Source organism: Pelobates fuscus, chromosome 6 (assembly GCF_036172605.1).
Source record: "Pelobates fuscus isolate aPelFus1 chromosome 6, aPelFus1.pri, whole genome shotgun sequence".
In the NCBI taxonomy this organism is placed as follows: domain Eukaryota; kingdom Metazoa; phylum Chordata; class Amphibia; order Anura; family Pelobatidae; genus Pelobates; species Pelobates fuscus.
Window position 1 is genome coordinate 273831493 of NC_086322.1, and position 12919 is coordinate 273844411.

At 44.3% G+C, this 12919-nt stretch overlaps 1 protein-coding gene across 2 annotated transcripts in view; it reads right to left on the reverse strand.

Moving 5' to 3' along the window:
• CDH22 (cadherin 22) overlaps positions 1–12919 on the reverse strand; it is a 224535-nt gene that overhangs the window by 72441 nt on the left and 139175 nt on the right. For both annotated transcript variants that reach the window (XM_063459177.1, XM_063459178.1), the window contains exon 4: positions 8623–8742. In XM_063459177.1, coding sequence (XP_063315247.1) covers positions 8623–8742 — 120 coding nt within the window. The remainder of the gene's footprint in view (positions 1–8622; positions 8743–12919) is intronic.

Below are 12919 nucleotides of genomic sequence, written 5' to 3' on the forward strand. Positions count from 1 at the left end.
TATCTTGTTAAGGCCTCGGTAGTCAATGCAAGGTCTTAAAGAGCCATCCTTCTTTTTAACAAAAAAAAATCCAGCCCCAGCAGGGGAGGAGGATCTTCTAATGAACCCCTTGTCTAGGTTTTCACGAATATACTCCTCTAGAACTAAGTTCTCATTCGTGGACAAAGGATATACATGACCCCTGGGGGGCATGGTACCAGAAAGTAAATTAATTTTGCAATCAAAAGGCCTATGTGGTGGTAAGGTATCAGCCTTTCTTTTGTCAAATACTGCCTTTAAATCTTGATACAAGGACGGTATCTGTACTTTGGTAGAGTCAGTAGCGTTATTAATTGGGTTGACACTACAAAGAGGTGACACTTTCTTTAAACAACTCTCTTGACAATTCTGGCCCCAAGAAACTATTTCCCCTGATCTCCAATCTATAACGGGGTTATGTTTCTTAAGCCAGGAATATCCCAGGACTATGGGAACAGAAGGGGATGAAATGAGTAGTAGGGATATTTCCTCCTTGTGTAGAATACCAATAGTTAAGTAAAGAGGTGTGGTCTCCCGGGAAATCACAGGCTCAACTAAAGGTCTACCATCAATGGCTTCAACAGCCAAGGGTGTCTTCCTTAACTGGGATGGGATAGTGTGTTTAGTGAGAAACTTTTGGTCGATAAAACTCTCAGCAGCGCCGGAGTCTATCAATGCCATAGTTTCTAAAGTTCCCTTCTCCCAAGTTAACGAGACCGGTAAAAGGAGTCTATGTTCTTTGTAGTTATGAGTAGAGGACAAAATCGAAACACCCAAGGTCTGTCCTCTAGAGAAACTTAGGTGCGAGCGTTTCCCGGACGGCTGGGACAGCTCAAACGTACATGACCTCTGAACCCACAATACATACACAGTCCCTCTCTTCTCCTGTACTGTCTCTCCTCCTCTGAGAGACGAGTAAGGCCTAACTGCATAGGTTCTGAAACCTGTGGATCTTTGGTTTCAGCAACTTGAAATGATGGTACTAGTCTAGAGAAAGATTTAGCGGTTCTATCTCGAGTATTCTGTCTCTCCCTTAGGCGTTCGTCAATACGGGAGACAAAGGAAATTAAGTCCTCCAGATTCTCGGGAAGTTCTCTAGTAGCTACCTCATCAAGTATTACATCAGATAATCCATTTAAGAATACGTCTATATAGGCCTGTTCATTCCATTTTACCTCTGCCGCCAAAGACCTGAACTCTAGTGCATAATCCACAAGGGTTTGGTTGTCTTGTCTAAGGCGCAACAGTAATCTGGCTGCATTGGCCTTCCTGCCAGGAGGGTCAAAAGTTCTTTTAAAAGCAGCTACAAAGGAATTATAGTTATAGACTAATGGATTATCATTCTCCCACAACGGATTCGCCCATCTCAGAGCTCTCTCAATGAGTAAGGTAATAATAAATCCCACCTTTGCCCTATCAGTAGGGTATGAACGGGGCTGTAGCTCGAAGTGAATACTGATCTGGTTCAAAAAGCCACGACACCTCTCAGGGGAACCAGCATAACGTACAGGTGGGGTAACTCGGGAAGAAGCACCTACAGTAGCTACCTCTAACCCTGAACCCACAGAAGAAGCAGAAGTGTTACGCCTCTCCTCAGGTGGATTAATAGGGCGAGACAGCAGCGCCTGTAGTGCCAGAGCCATCTGATCCATCCTATGATCCATGGCGTCAAACCTAGGATCAGGAGAACCAAGCTGACAATTTGTACCTGCAGGATCCATGGCCCTGTCGTAATGTCAGGATCGGGTCAGGGATCCAACACGCAGAGTACAAAGAGTAGCTGATACGTATACCGGTCCTTAGAATGGCCGGACTAACGTAGAACTACAATAGAATGGTCAGAGACAAGCCGAGGTCGAGGATAACAGAAGACAGGTAAGCGAGAGACAAGCCGGGTCAAGGAAAACAGAAAGGCAGGAGAGTAAATAACAAAGCCGGGTGAGAACCAAAAGACAAGAGAATCACAAAGCACTGTGTGACTAGAAGGACTAGAACCACGACAGGGCAATGAGTGAATGAGAGAACCCCCGTTAAGTATCCTGGCTAGGGAGAGGAGACACGCCTCCGGCGAGTCCTGATTCGTCTCCCGAGATTTGAGTGGCAGGATGTTTCGGGTTAGCGTCATGACGTCTACCTCCGGTCCTTCTGTTATAAAAGGAAGTGACTCCCTCGCGGCCGGCGTTATCAAGGCCGAGTGAACCGCGGGAGACCGAGGAGACATGGCGTCCGGACGGATAACCTTCTAAGTCTCTACCTCTCTCAACGGTAGAGACTCCAGGTACCCTGACAATAAGGGGCCAATTAACCCCCAGTAACTGGATGACACACAGTTCTGGAGGTACAAAAACACTTTATTTGACACACACGGCTTTTAAGCATAACCCCATACAAGGGATGTGACACATGACATACAGTGTTCCCTCCTAGGATGCTCCCCCTCCCTGGGAACCTAGCGCGGGAAATGGCTTTGTCCCTTTGTCCCAACAGCCCACCACCAAATCACAGGGTATCCCACATTCGGGACAGGGGTCTTCATCCCATGTACCTGGGAGACCAAGCGCGGGAAAAAGGGACCGTCCCTTTGTCATCCAGGCACAGAGAGCCCGTCCGTGGGAAAAGAGCTGGTTTCTTTGTCCCAGTGGGTACCGTAAAGCCAGCCAAACTCGCCAGTGTCCCAGAAGTGCCCACACCAACCTCAGGGACCCTCGCAGCAGTACCTCCCTCGACCAGGCTCTGCCCGCGAGGTCTCGACGTGAATGTTCCGTCTGGACGGCGTTCGTCTGGACGAAATGGCGGCCACCCACGGGAGCATTCACTACTTACTTCCCTTGTGGTATCACACGTATGATGCAAGTGCGAAGGTTCTGATTAATTGGTGTGAACATTCTAATGGGACACTGGGGAGGTTCGTGTTCGGTAAATGAACGAGTCGGAAAGATTCCACGAACGTTCCCCCTGGCTGGCGTTCGTCTGCATGAATGGCAGCCAGCCAGTGGCATGCTCATTAATTGTTTCCCTTACGGTTCGCGGTTTGACACCATGTTGCGAGGTGTGAATGTTCTAAACTAACATTCTAAATGGGATATCAGAGTGGTCCCCGTTCGGGAGGCAAATTAATTTCCTTCATGGAAGCACTTCTGAACGGGTAGTGGGCAGAAGACACGAAAAGATGGGGGAAACACACATAATAACAGAAAGGCAATTTACAAACAGGCAGCGGTCCCACCACACTACCTGTCCTAACTAGGTCTGCTACAGCTAATATTGGTATTTTACTACTTAAATTCTCAAAGTTAACTGCGTCCCAAACTTTCTTGGACTCTGACATCGCAGCTAGCTAAACTTGGCAGCCAACAAGGCTGGCAAACATGCTACAAGATATAAAATACTTAATTTCCATTGAAATGGATAAAAACATGGCACAAATTTGCTGTGAAATACAAGAGCTATTTCACAACCATATTGAGAGTATCTCTTCGCTGTCCTAAACAAAACAGTGACTTATACAATGAAGGGGTTACCTGACACAGGCCGCCGTGCACCTTTTGTGAAGGTACAAATAAATAATAAAATGAAGGTAAAATAATGTGCCCCTGTGCCCCCAAAGTGAGAATCTAAATAAATAACAAAGCGTGAGGGGACCTAGGGTGTAAAATGTGCCTATTAAAAAAAATTAATAGAGGGAACTTAGTATCCATAAGTGGTGGGTGGGTGCTCTAAATATATTGACCCATATGGAACCTAATGTCCCACCAGCTCCCACCCAGAAGGCCCAAGCCACCCACTCCAAGAAAGAACATACCAGCTAACCTCTCAACCTCATGATGTGGGGGAGGGAAGAAAAAACGTTCCTGCTAAAAAAAAGAATTATATATATACTTTATACTATCATATCTCTTATTTTGTCTTAAAGCTTAAATTTTAGCCCCCAAAAAGGCCATATAAAAAGACAATAAAGTCCCATTATAACTATTAAAATAAAAATAAACTATTTTTTTTTTTTTTTTTTTTAAAGGAGGAACACTATGTCAATACGTCCCTCACATTTATCTTACTTAGCAGTCTTCACCCGCTGGCCACATATTGGGGCACGGGGGACACTATGTCACGCTGTGTTATTATTTAACTGTAGCCTCACTGTGGCAGTTTAACGATCACTTATTTTTTGCAGTCTTTTCCTGCAAATTGCAATTAGTTAATTTGCATTTTGCTACAAATTAACTAATTGTTCGAAATATGGTGGAATTTGCATGCCTTCAAACATGAATGCACACATCTAATGCAACCTGCTCTATACGCTTTTCCTTTGCTGAATTGTTTAGCGGTGAATAGTTATTTTGCCCATCCCTTTCTTACTTACTCCCCTTATAACCTTACCCTGGAGCCTGCTGGGTGTCACTCCCTGCCACCACTACATCTGACAGAGAGACAGAACCATGGTTTAGCTTATTGCCTGAGAATGCTCAGCTGAGCTTAGAGCCAGAGCACTCCAATACCACCAATTTTTCTTTTTTAAGTTCTTTATTGTCAATTTTGTAAAACAAAGACAATGGTGTAATAATATCGCAAGGTGTAATGTTATTTAGTTAGTTTTAGTTTTACAGTACAATCCTATTGAATAATAAAGATATAGTCAAATTGAGATGGGATGGTCTGAACCTCTACTTTATTCAAAGTCAGGCCCCAACAGAACACTCGAAACACTTAGGACGGTAGACAAACCAGTGATAGGGGTACGTTCATTTATTTAGTCCCACTCAGTACAGAAAGCAAAGTATGCATCAATTTCGCAACACTCTCTCTGATGCTTCTGTAAATTGGAATTACTAAATAAACACTGACTCATCCCCACACGATCCTCGGGCATACTCTGACTTAGAAAACACTTGAAATCTCTTATTTTCACTGGCACAGCAGGAGCACTCATGTGGACAAGACAGCAATACTATAAAAAGGAAGATTGACTGCTAGGGCCATAACACAAATGAAAAGTGTTTTTTTGCTGTGCACATTTCTCTACAAGCCATTGCATCCATCTTCCCATCATATTTGACTTCTCTGTACAATCACTCCCTGATCAATCTCTGGATAATCTTGAAATCTCTGCACACATGCAGCCTTTCTACCTTAAAATGTACATGTCATAGTACATTAAATGTTTGTTTATTTATGTTATATAATAACAAATTCCCACTAACGATATGCTATCAAAAAGTCTAGAAAGTGTATACATTGAGAATAAACATTTTGAAAATATGTCCTTCTCCAATCTGGCAATTAATTGATTGGCAGAAAGTTGCCACGGAGAGAACAGGAGAACCCTCCCACAGGCCTATATAGTGGTTTCTCGTCTAGCCAGTGCTTCCTGTAGAGAACAAGCGTGTTGGTGTATCGCCTTCCGCCCCCATTTTGTTTTTGCAAAAGTCCTGGCCAGTAAACTTAACCCTGTATTAATTTGCTGTCTTCACCCTGGGACATCAAACTTAGTATACAAGTATACATGAAATATCATTAACTAACTTCAGAATATTCCAATTCTAGATCTATGACTCAACACTGAAAGGGCATTTGTGCCTTAGGTGGACTTTTTTATTTGGTGCTCTATGGCAGTTTAATGTTGCCTTGCACTTTCTGGATGCCATTGTACAAATCCCCCAGGCCATCTTGATCTATCGTATCTCTTTACTGTAATCAGCAGCTTCTATAGAGACGCCCTTTATCACACCTCCTATTCACCTTAGCCTTAGAAGTGCAGACTGTGCATGTTCAGAAATCAACCCCGATTTCCGTGAACTAACAATGCAAGGTGAATCATGCCTCCGCATATGCAGGCGATACACATCTTAAGCTAATAAACTGTCAAGACCCTAAGCACTATTCCAAACTGGCCCCAAAATCAACTGGCACACGTCAGAAGGTCTCCGAATACATCTCAACACTTACGTAAAAGAAGGTCTGAGCTTATCCAACTTCCTTTACTATTACTGTGTGGTCAAGCAGGTGCAGCAATACCATGCAAAAACAAGGGTAGAAAATGGATCCATGTGGATCATGCACTTTTTTGCAGAGACTCCCCTGTCCATAAACATGTGAGTCCTTGGAACCAGCTTCTATCCACGACTACTAGCTTGGAAATTCTCCCTATATTAACCTATGGGATCAAGTTGCACATACAAATAATATTTTAGTTTTCTCTTTGCCACTCACTCCGTTCCTCCGCAATTAAATATTCTCTCTAATGCATGTAGCCTTAAGACTTTAAAGCTTTTGAAAATGCAAGTATATCAAGGTATAGCCATTTATATGCAGACGAGCAGGCCCAGTCTTTTTTTGAACTCTTATCAAGTCAAAATTTTAAAAAATATTATCTGTCAAGACCTCATTGTGAATATGCCGGCATACATCCCCCCACCCCCCTTTTTTTTTTTTTTTAAAAGGCCAGATTTCTTATTTGCCTCCATCTCCACTTCTTTCCCTGAAACACCTTATTGTATGTTAGCAAGTGGGAATTTGACCTCTGCTTTAGAAGGAGATGATTGGGAGGGTATATATGGGAACCAGTTTGTGTGAACCCACAAAGAACAGGTCTACAAGATATTAATGGAACAGTGACTGAGCCCAACCCACTCTTTCAATATGTAGACAATGACTAATAATATCAGATGTAAAAAAATTTGAGGTTCAACCAGTTATTAAATCCAAGGGTTCACATACTTTTTCCACCTGCACTGTGAATGTTTACATGGTGTGTTCAATAAAAACATGGCAACATTTCATTCTTTGTGTGTTATTAGTTTAAGCAGACTGTGATTGTCTATTGTTGTGACTTAGATGATGATCAGATCACATTTTATGATCAATTTGTGCAGAAATCCATATCATTCCAAAGGGTTCACATACCTTTTCTTGCAACTGTATATATATATGTTACATTTAATTTAACACTTCCTGCATGTCAGATTGCTTGTAGCCATCATTTATGTAACAGTTATCCTGAATCTTCTGACAGTCAACAGAAACAATAATCACGATAATATAATAATTTCCCCATTACGGTAGCAATAGGTGTTAGGGCCACACATGAAAATGTAACACAACTGCTGGTAAGAACATTAGTGAATGGTATGAACAGCTAGCGTATAACTAATGAATCACTTCATAGCTTCGAAGGAAACTAAACTAGGACAGTGAGATACAGATACCGTGTCAGGACAATCTAATTGCCTCACATACATAGACAACTCCACCTGCGCCCTCATTGATGTTTTTTCGCGGTCAAACTGAGGTCATTTGTAAAGCCTCAACTAATAATCAAATTTGTATAATTGAGGGTTTTTAATACAATAACATCCCCCGTCTCACATATGACAGCTAGCACATCGTCTGAGTGCAAACAAAAAGGGGAAGAGTTATGTTTTAGAATGTTGGGGTGCCAAATCAGATTATTATTTGCAGCGGGAGACAGAGACAAAGCTATCGGTGGTACAAGTCTGTACAGGTTTCTCCTTCTCGGTCTGCCAAGTTTACAAAAAATCACTCACAGTCCAAAACAAGTCAGTTTTCCTGGTGTAAAACAATAAGCAAACTGAACAATAAAATGTTTTAACAAGGCTCCATAGTATCGTAAGCTGGTTCCACTGTAACAGTAAAAGGATGAAAATCATTCCATTAGTGAGACAACATGACATAGCATGGCTACTCCAGGCCCACTAAAGTGTGCTTATACATAGATGAATTGTTTCAGCTTGCTGATGCTGTTGTGGGGAATCACAATTTTCCCTGTGGGAGAGTTTTAGCGGTGAGACAGGTCTGGAGGAGCCGTGGTGCTAATAGGGTCAATTATGTTGCTAAGGCAGAGATTTATCCAGGTCACCGTTTACGGATGCTCACGGTTTACCAAGAAATCTTGGAGTCGGCCTACAGGTGTCTGCAGGCTGCTCTGTTAATTGTCTGATAAGCCTACCTACTTGAAAGGATGGCAATGAATGCAACTGACAGCGAGGACCGTCTCCAGACTATGTAGCTTGTAAACAGAGCCTATAAATGCCTGTTAGCTCAAATGCAAAGGGATGTGTGAGCTTAGTGATAACTAGGTAGAGCACAGCCAAGTCGACGGGCAGACCTGCGGATGAACCTGGAGCATGACTAGGCTATATCACAGGGGCAGAGTGTTAAATACGGAGCAAAGCGAGACAAAAAAAAGGCACCTGGGGGCTCCGACCACATTTCAAATTGTGTCCCAGATAATTCTTTATAGTGACATTCATTAAAAGATTTGCTAACACTCCTACAAACACACACAGCTGACTTAATTTGTACCAATTTGTAGTTTAATTTGTACCAAAAAAACAACTCAACATAAAAGATAGGTTATAGGGGGTTAAATATTTATGTCCGTGATGGATCTTATATTCAGATTTAGTATATATATTTTACAAAATTTTGTTAGAACATTTTTGTCCAGTTCTGTTATGGTTTGCAAGTCTAAACATGGTTCTTCGAAAGGGGTTGTTCCATGTGGCTGAGCCTCATGGGATATGGAGTACACAGCAGCTGCCTTGTCAAAGGTTAGTCATGACTGTGCTATCCTATTACATGCCTGACCTGTTTTACTGTCCACAGTAAAGTGCTTTTCTCCCTCCACGACGTTGTACACCACTCTTGCACTACTCCCGTAAGCTGGGTCATCAGCATCCCACGCTGACACCACCATGACAGATGTGCCTGAAAAAAGGAGATAAAATGACAGCACTCAGTGTTCTTCTCACAACACCTCAGTATTTTGCTACACCTTCAGTGGAAGATTAATGGTCCTAAATTCTATTTTTTTTTTTTTATATCAGGTGGTTGTAGTTGTGATTGGTGACCATTTAGAAGACAAATGTATAAAAATCAACCAAGCAAAGACGCTGAAGGTGTAGGTATGGACAAATTGCCACCATATGAGCTACTTTACTTTAACCACTGACAGCCTGCAGGATAAGTATAATGGGAGTAGTAGTAGACAGTAAATCAATAGCTGAACTAAATGGATAGCCAGGTATAGTTGGAAGAAGGGTTATGTTTTCCTGCTATTTAGATACCTTTCCTCAGACACAAATTTGAAATTCAATACATTCTAGAATAAAAGAGGTTTCAGAGGCATTTTACAGAGGCATTCCATTCCGGACTGAAAAAAATTAAAATTGACTTTAAGGCTCCAGAGTGTTGAGTAAAAACATATTTTTTTAAATGTCAAAATGTCTAATTTGGAACAAAGCACCTCCGTTTGCTCCTGTCTCCGCAGAATTATTTCACTAAATCCCGTGTTGGCTCCAGTTGACGTGAGATGGGATAACCTGAGGCTCTTCACTTGCAATATTCACTAAAACATCATGTGTCATTTGAGGTCTTTTAGCTCTTCCTTCCCTGCAGTATCTACAGCACCTGACCTTGTGTTACCCATGGACCAAATATGCTTTGTCATTATATATTTATTATATTTCCACTGCTTCGTAATGGACTATGTTCAGTAATAGCTGCCAAGACACTGTTTATCCTGTCAAGTTTTCCTGATCGTGTTAGCCAATATTGAAACCTTATGCCGATACGTTCTTCTGATTTGTTACTCTCATGTTTATATCTTGTGAATTTGGACTTGCACTACAGCCAGGGCCAGATTAACATAGGGGCTGATGGAGCTGCAGTTCCATGCCCATGATTATTTAATAGGCCCATTGATTTAAAAAATAACAAAACAGTGAGTGCTAGGGGACAGTCCTTAGAAAGAGTAGAGCTAGCGCCTCATTAGACGCATTTATGCCAAGCTCCGGGTGCTGTCTGCATAGTATGCCATTGGTTGGTCATCCTGCATGATTGACAGGAAGCCCGGCGTGCAGTCACACCAGGCTGACCATATAATTCTTTGTGCAGTCACGCCCCCTTTTTGGCCATGTTTGTCCCTTTGGGCGGTTCTGGTTACATGATTCACATCAGGGGCCCACTCTTTTACCCCACCCACCGAAATCCTGCTTCACCGGACACTGCTGTTAGGAGGTATGGTTTTACTTAAAGGATAAAAGCGAGAGATTAGCATAGGATAGGGTATGTGTTTTTTGATAGCTATATCCAGTGAGTTTCCCTCCAGCACGACCTCCACCAGATACATGACGCTTGGGATGTATGACTGTTTTAGTGTTTTATGTCAATAAGATTCTGTAATTAGGCCCATCATAATTGTTGGCACCAGGCCCAATGGGCTCTTAATCCAGCCCTGACTACAGCACCTACAAGATCTACAAGCACCTTGCATGTGGCTGCCCAAATCTAGGGGCTTAACCCTTATGGCTGGGTAGCTCTCCTTCCCTTGGTCCACATTACAATAATATCTGTGATTTTTTTTTTTTTTTTTTGACAATCTTTATTTTCAATTTTCAATTTACACATAACGAGCGACAAGGACAGGCTATAGCTCGTACTCATCATCAATAACATAAAAACGTAACTTAAATGAGTGGCATAAATGGTAATGACACGGCAAGATTAAATCACAACAAAGACATAAATAGGGTGCCTAAGAGTAACCAAACTAAGCAACTGGTATACATGCATGTATATATATTTGTAACCAGCGGTTGACACCATCGTGAGGTCTGTACCGTGCTGCGTGGGGGAGACTTAGGATGCCTCGAACCAATAGGGCGTACTGGGGAAGACTCCCAGACGTGGACAGTAGCATGTGTGATGGTAACGGTATCAACATATACCACAAGCGTAGTTACAACTGCATTGGTGAGTCACGTAATAAGGAGACACAGTCTAAGCACAATCATTGGCTAGAAAACATTCAGGTGTTCATGATCATCAATACCCGCTGGCAATAGAGCGTGTCCTGTATCGTGCTATGGGGGGGAGTGAAGGGACTCCTCTAGCCCGTTGGGCATGTGGAGACCCACTCCTGATTATGAGTTGTGCCTCGCATGAGGGTAACAGAAACGGGGCGTAGGGTACGTGTAGTTTCAGGAAACATAGGGGGCTAACGCGGGTGGGCTGTGTGAGGTTATATAGCCCAAAACAGTGAAACCAGGTGGGAACCACCTGTGGGGTTTCTCAGATTGACCATAGTGGTAGTTGAGTTTCCAGTTTCTGCGGCTGTCAGTGACTGGGGCTACCGGTGTATCGGCCTGGAACATGTCACGTAAAGGAAAGGTGGGGTACCCAGTTTCAAAGGACGGTTCGCCACACCTGGTCGTGGAGTGTCTGCGGGGCGGTCTGGTGAGTGTAGGTAGGGATCGTCTGGATCTATAGTCTAGGGGTCCAGGTCATACAGGGTCCGTAATGTCGGGCATTCGTCGGGGTTGGATTCGGTACAGTCAAGGTCGGGGGGTGTCATCGACCCTATATCCGAGGTCGAGATATGGGTGACAGGCAGTCTAAGCGGGGCAGGGCTTGGGTAACGGTTAGCCTATGTTTCATCGCAGGTAAGTGGGGAGGGTGTGGGAGGAGGAAGGGATGGGGACGAGGGGGGGGGGGAGGGGGGGGATCCACGGGTTCCGGTCCCGTCCATCATAAGGTACCACAGCCATGGCATCCAGATGTGGTCACATTTCTCTACTCTGCCTTGCAGGGCTGCCGTGAGTGATTCCATGTGGTGTATCTCCCCAACCCTGTCTAGCCACCGTTGGAAGGTGGGCGCGCCCTTTTGTCTCCACATGGTAGGTATGAGCGCTATGGCTGCAGTCAGTAGGTGTCTAAGCAAGGATTTTTTGTAGGCAGAGATAGACATGTCAGTATGGTGTAGGAGCATAGTGAGGGGGTGGAGGGGTAGGGTGATATCTGTTATAAGGCGGATAGCTTCTCTGATCCGTGTCCAGTAAGGGACAATATCAGGGCAATTCCACCATATGTGGAGGAAGGAGCCGTCTGGCCCTCCGCAACGCCAGCATTCATTAGGGATCCCAGGGTCTATGCGGTGAGCAACATCAGGGGTCCTGTACCAGCGCGTGAGAATCTTATAGCCTGTCTCCTGAACTTTGGAGCTGATGGAGGTTTTGTGCGTCAGTATAAAGATCTTGTCCCATTCCTGAGCTGTTAGAGTAGTCCCTGTCTCCTCTTCCCACTTTGTCACATATCTGGGGTGTGTCTGGTGTTCGTTGTGTAAAAGCGTCGCATACAGCATTGAGATTCCCTTGTCTGGGTGGGTTCGAGAGATGCATAGGGATTCGAACTGCGTGGGGGGTCTGTGTAGGCACTGTTTGTTTGGGAATGTCTTATAGTAAGCCCGTATTTGAGCATAGTGGAAGTGGTCCAGTCCAGTGGGTACCTTATCACCCATGAGGTCCGTGAGGGGTCTAAGTTGCTGTCCCTGCAGGAGCTGTCGGAAGCTAAGCCAGTCGGGGTCGGGAAATGAGTGTAGGTCCGCTGGCGTGAGACCACCTCCCACACCCGGATTGTGTGTAATAGGTGTGAGGGGGCTGTCAGTAGAGGTGAGTTGACGTGTATACCTCAATGAGCACCAGACCCGTAGTGTAGCGTCAATCAAGGGATTGCCTGTTTGCAGTGAGGAAAGCGTGAGGGAGCTGAGCCATAAGCGGGAAGGGAGCGCTCCCCTTGCCTGCCCATGTTCCATGGGGACCCACAGTTTAGCCGTGGGGTGGGCATGCCAGTCTATCACTCTGAGTAGGTGTGTCGCGTGGTAGTATCCTTGAAGGGATGGGAGGCCCGCGCCCCCTTTGCTTTTGGGGCGCTCCAATAGCGCCCTGCTGACCCTGCTCGCCTTCCCGTTCCATACGAACTGCCGAATGGCTGTGTTCAGAGATTGGAAGTATGCTCTGGGGATAGTGATAGGGACGGCCTGGAACAGATACAGGAGACGTGGCAGCACGTTCATTTTTACCACGTTGATGCGGCCGAACCAGGAAAC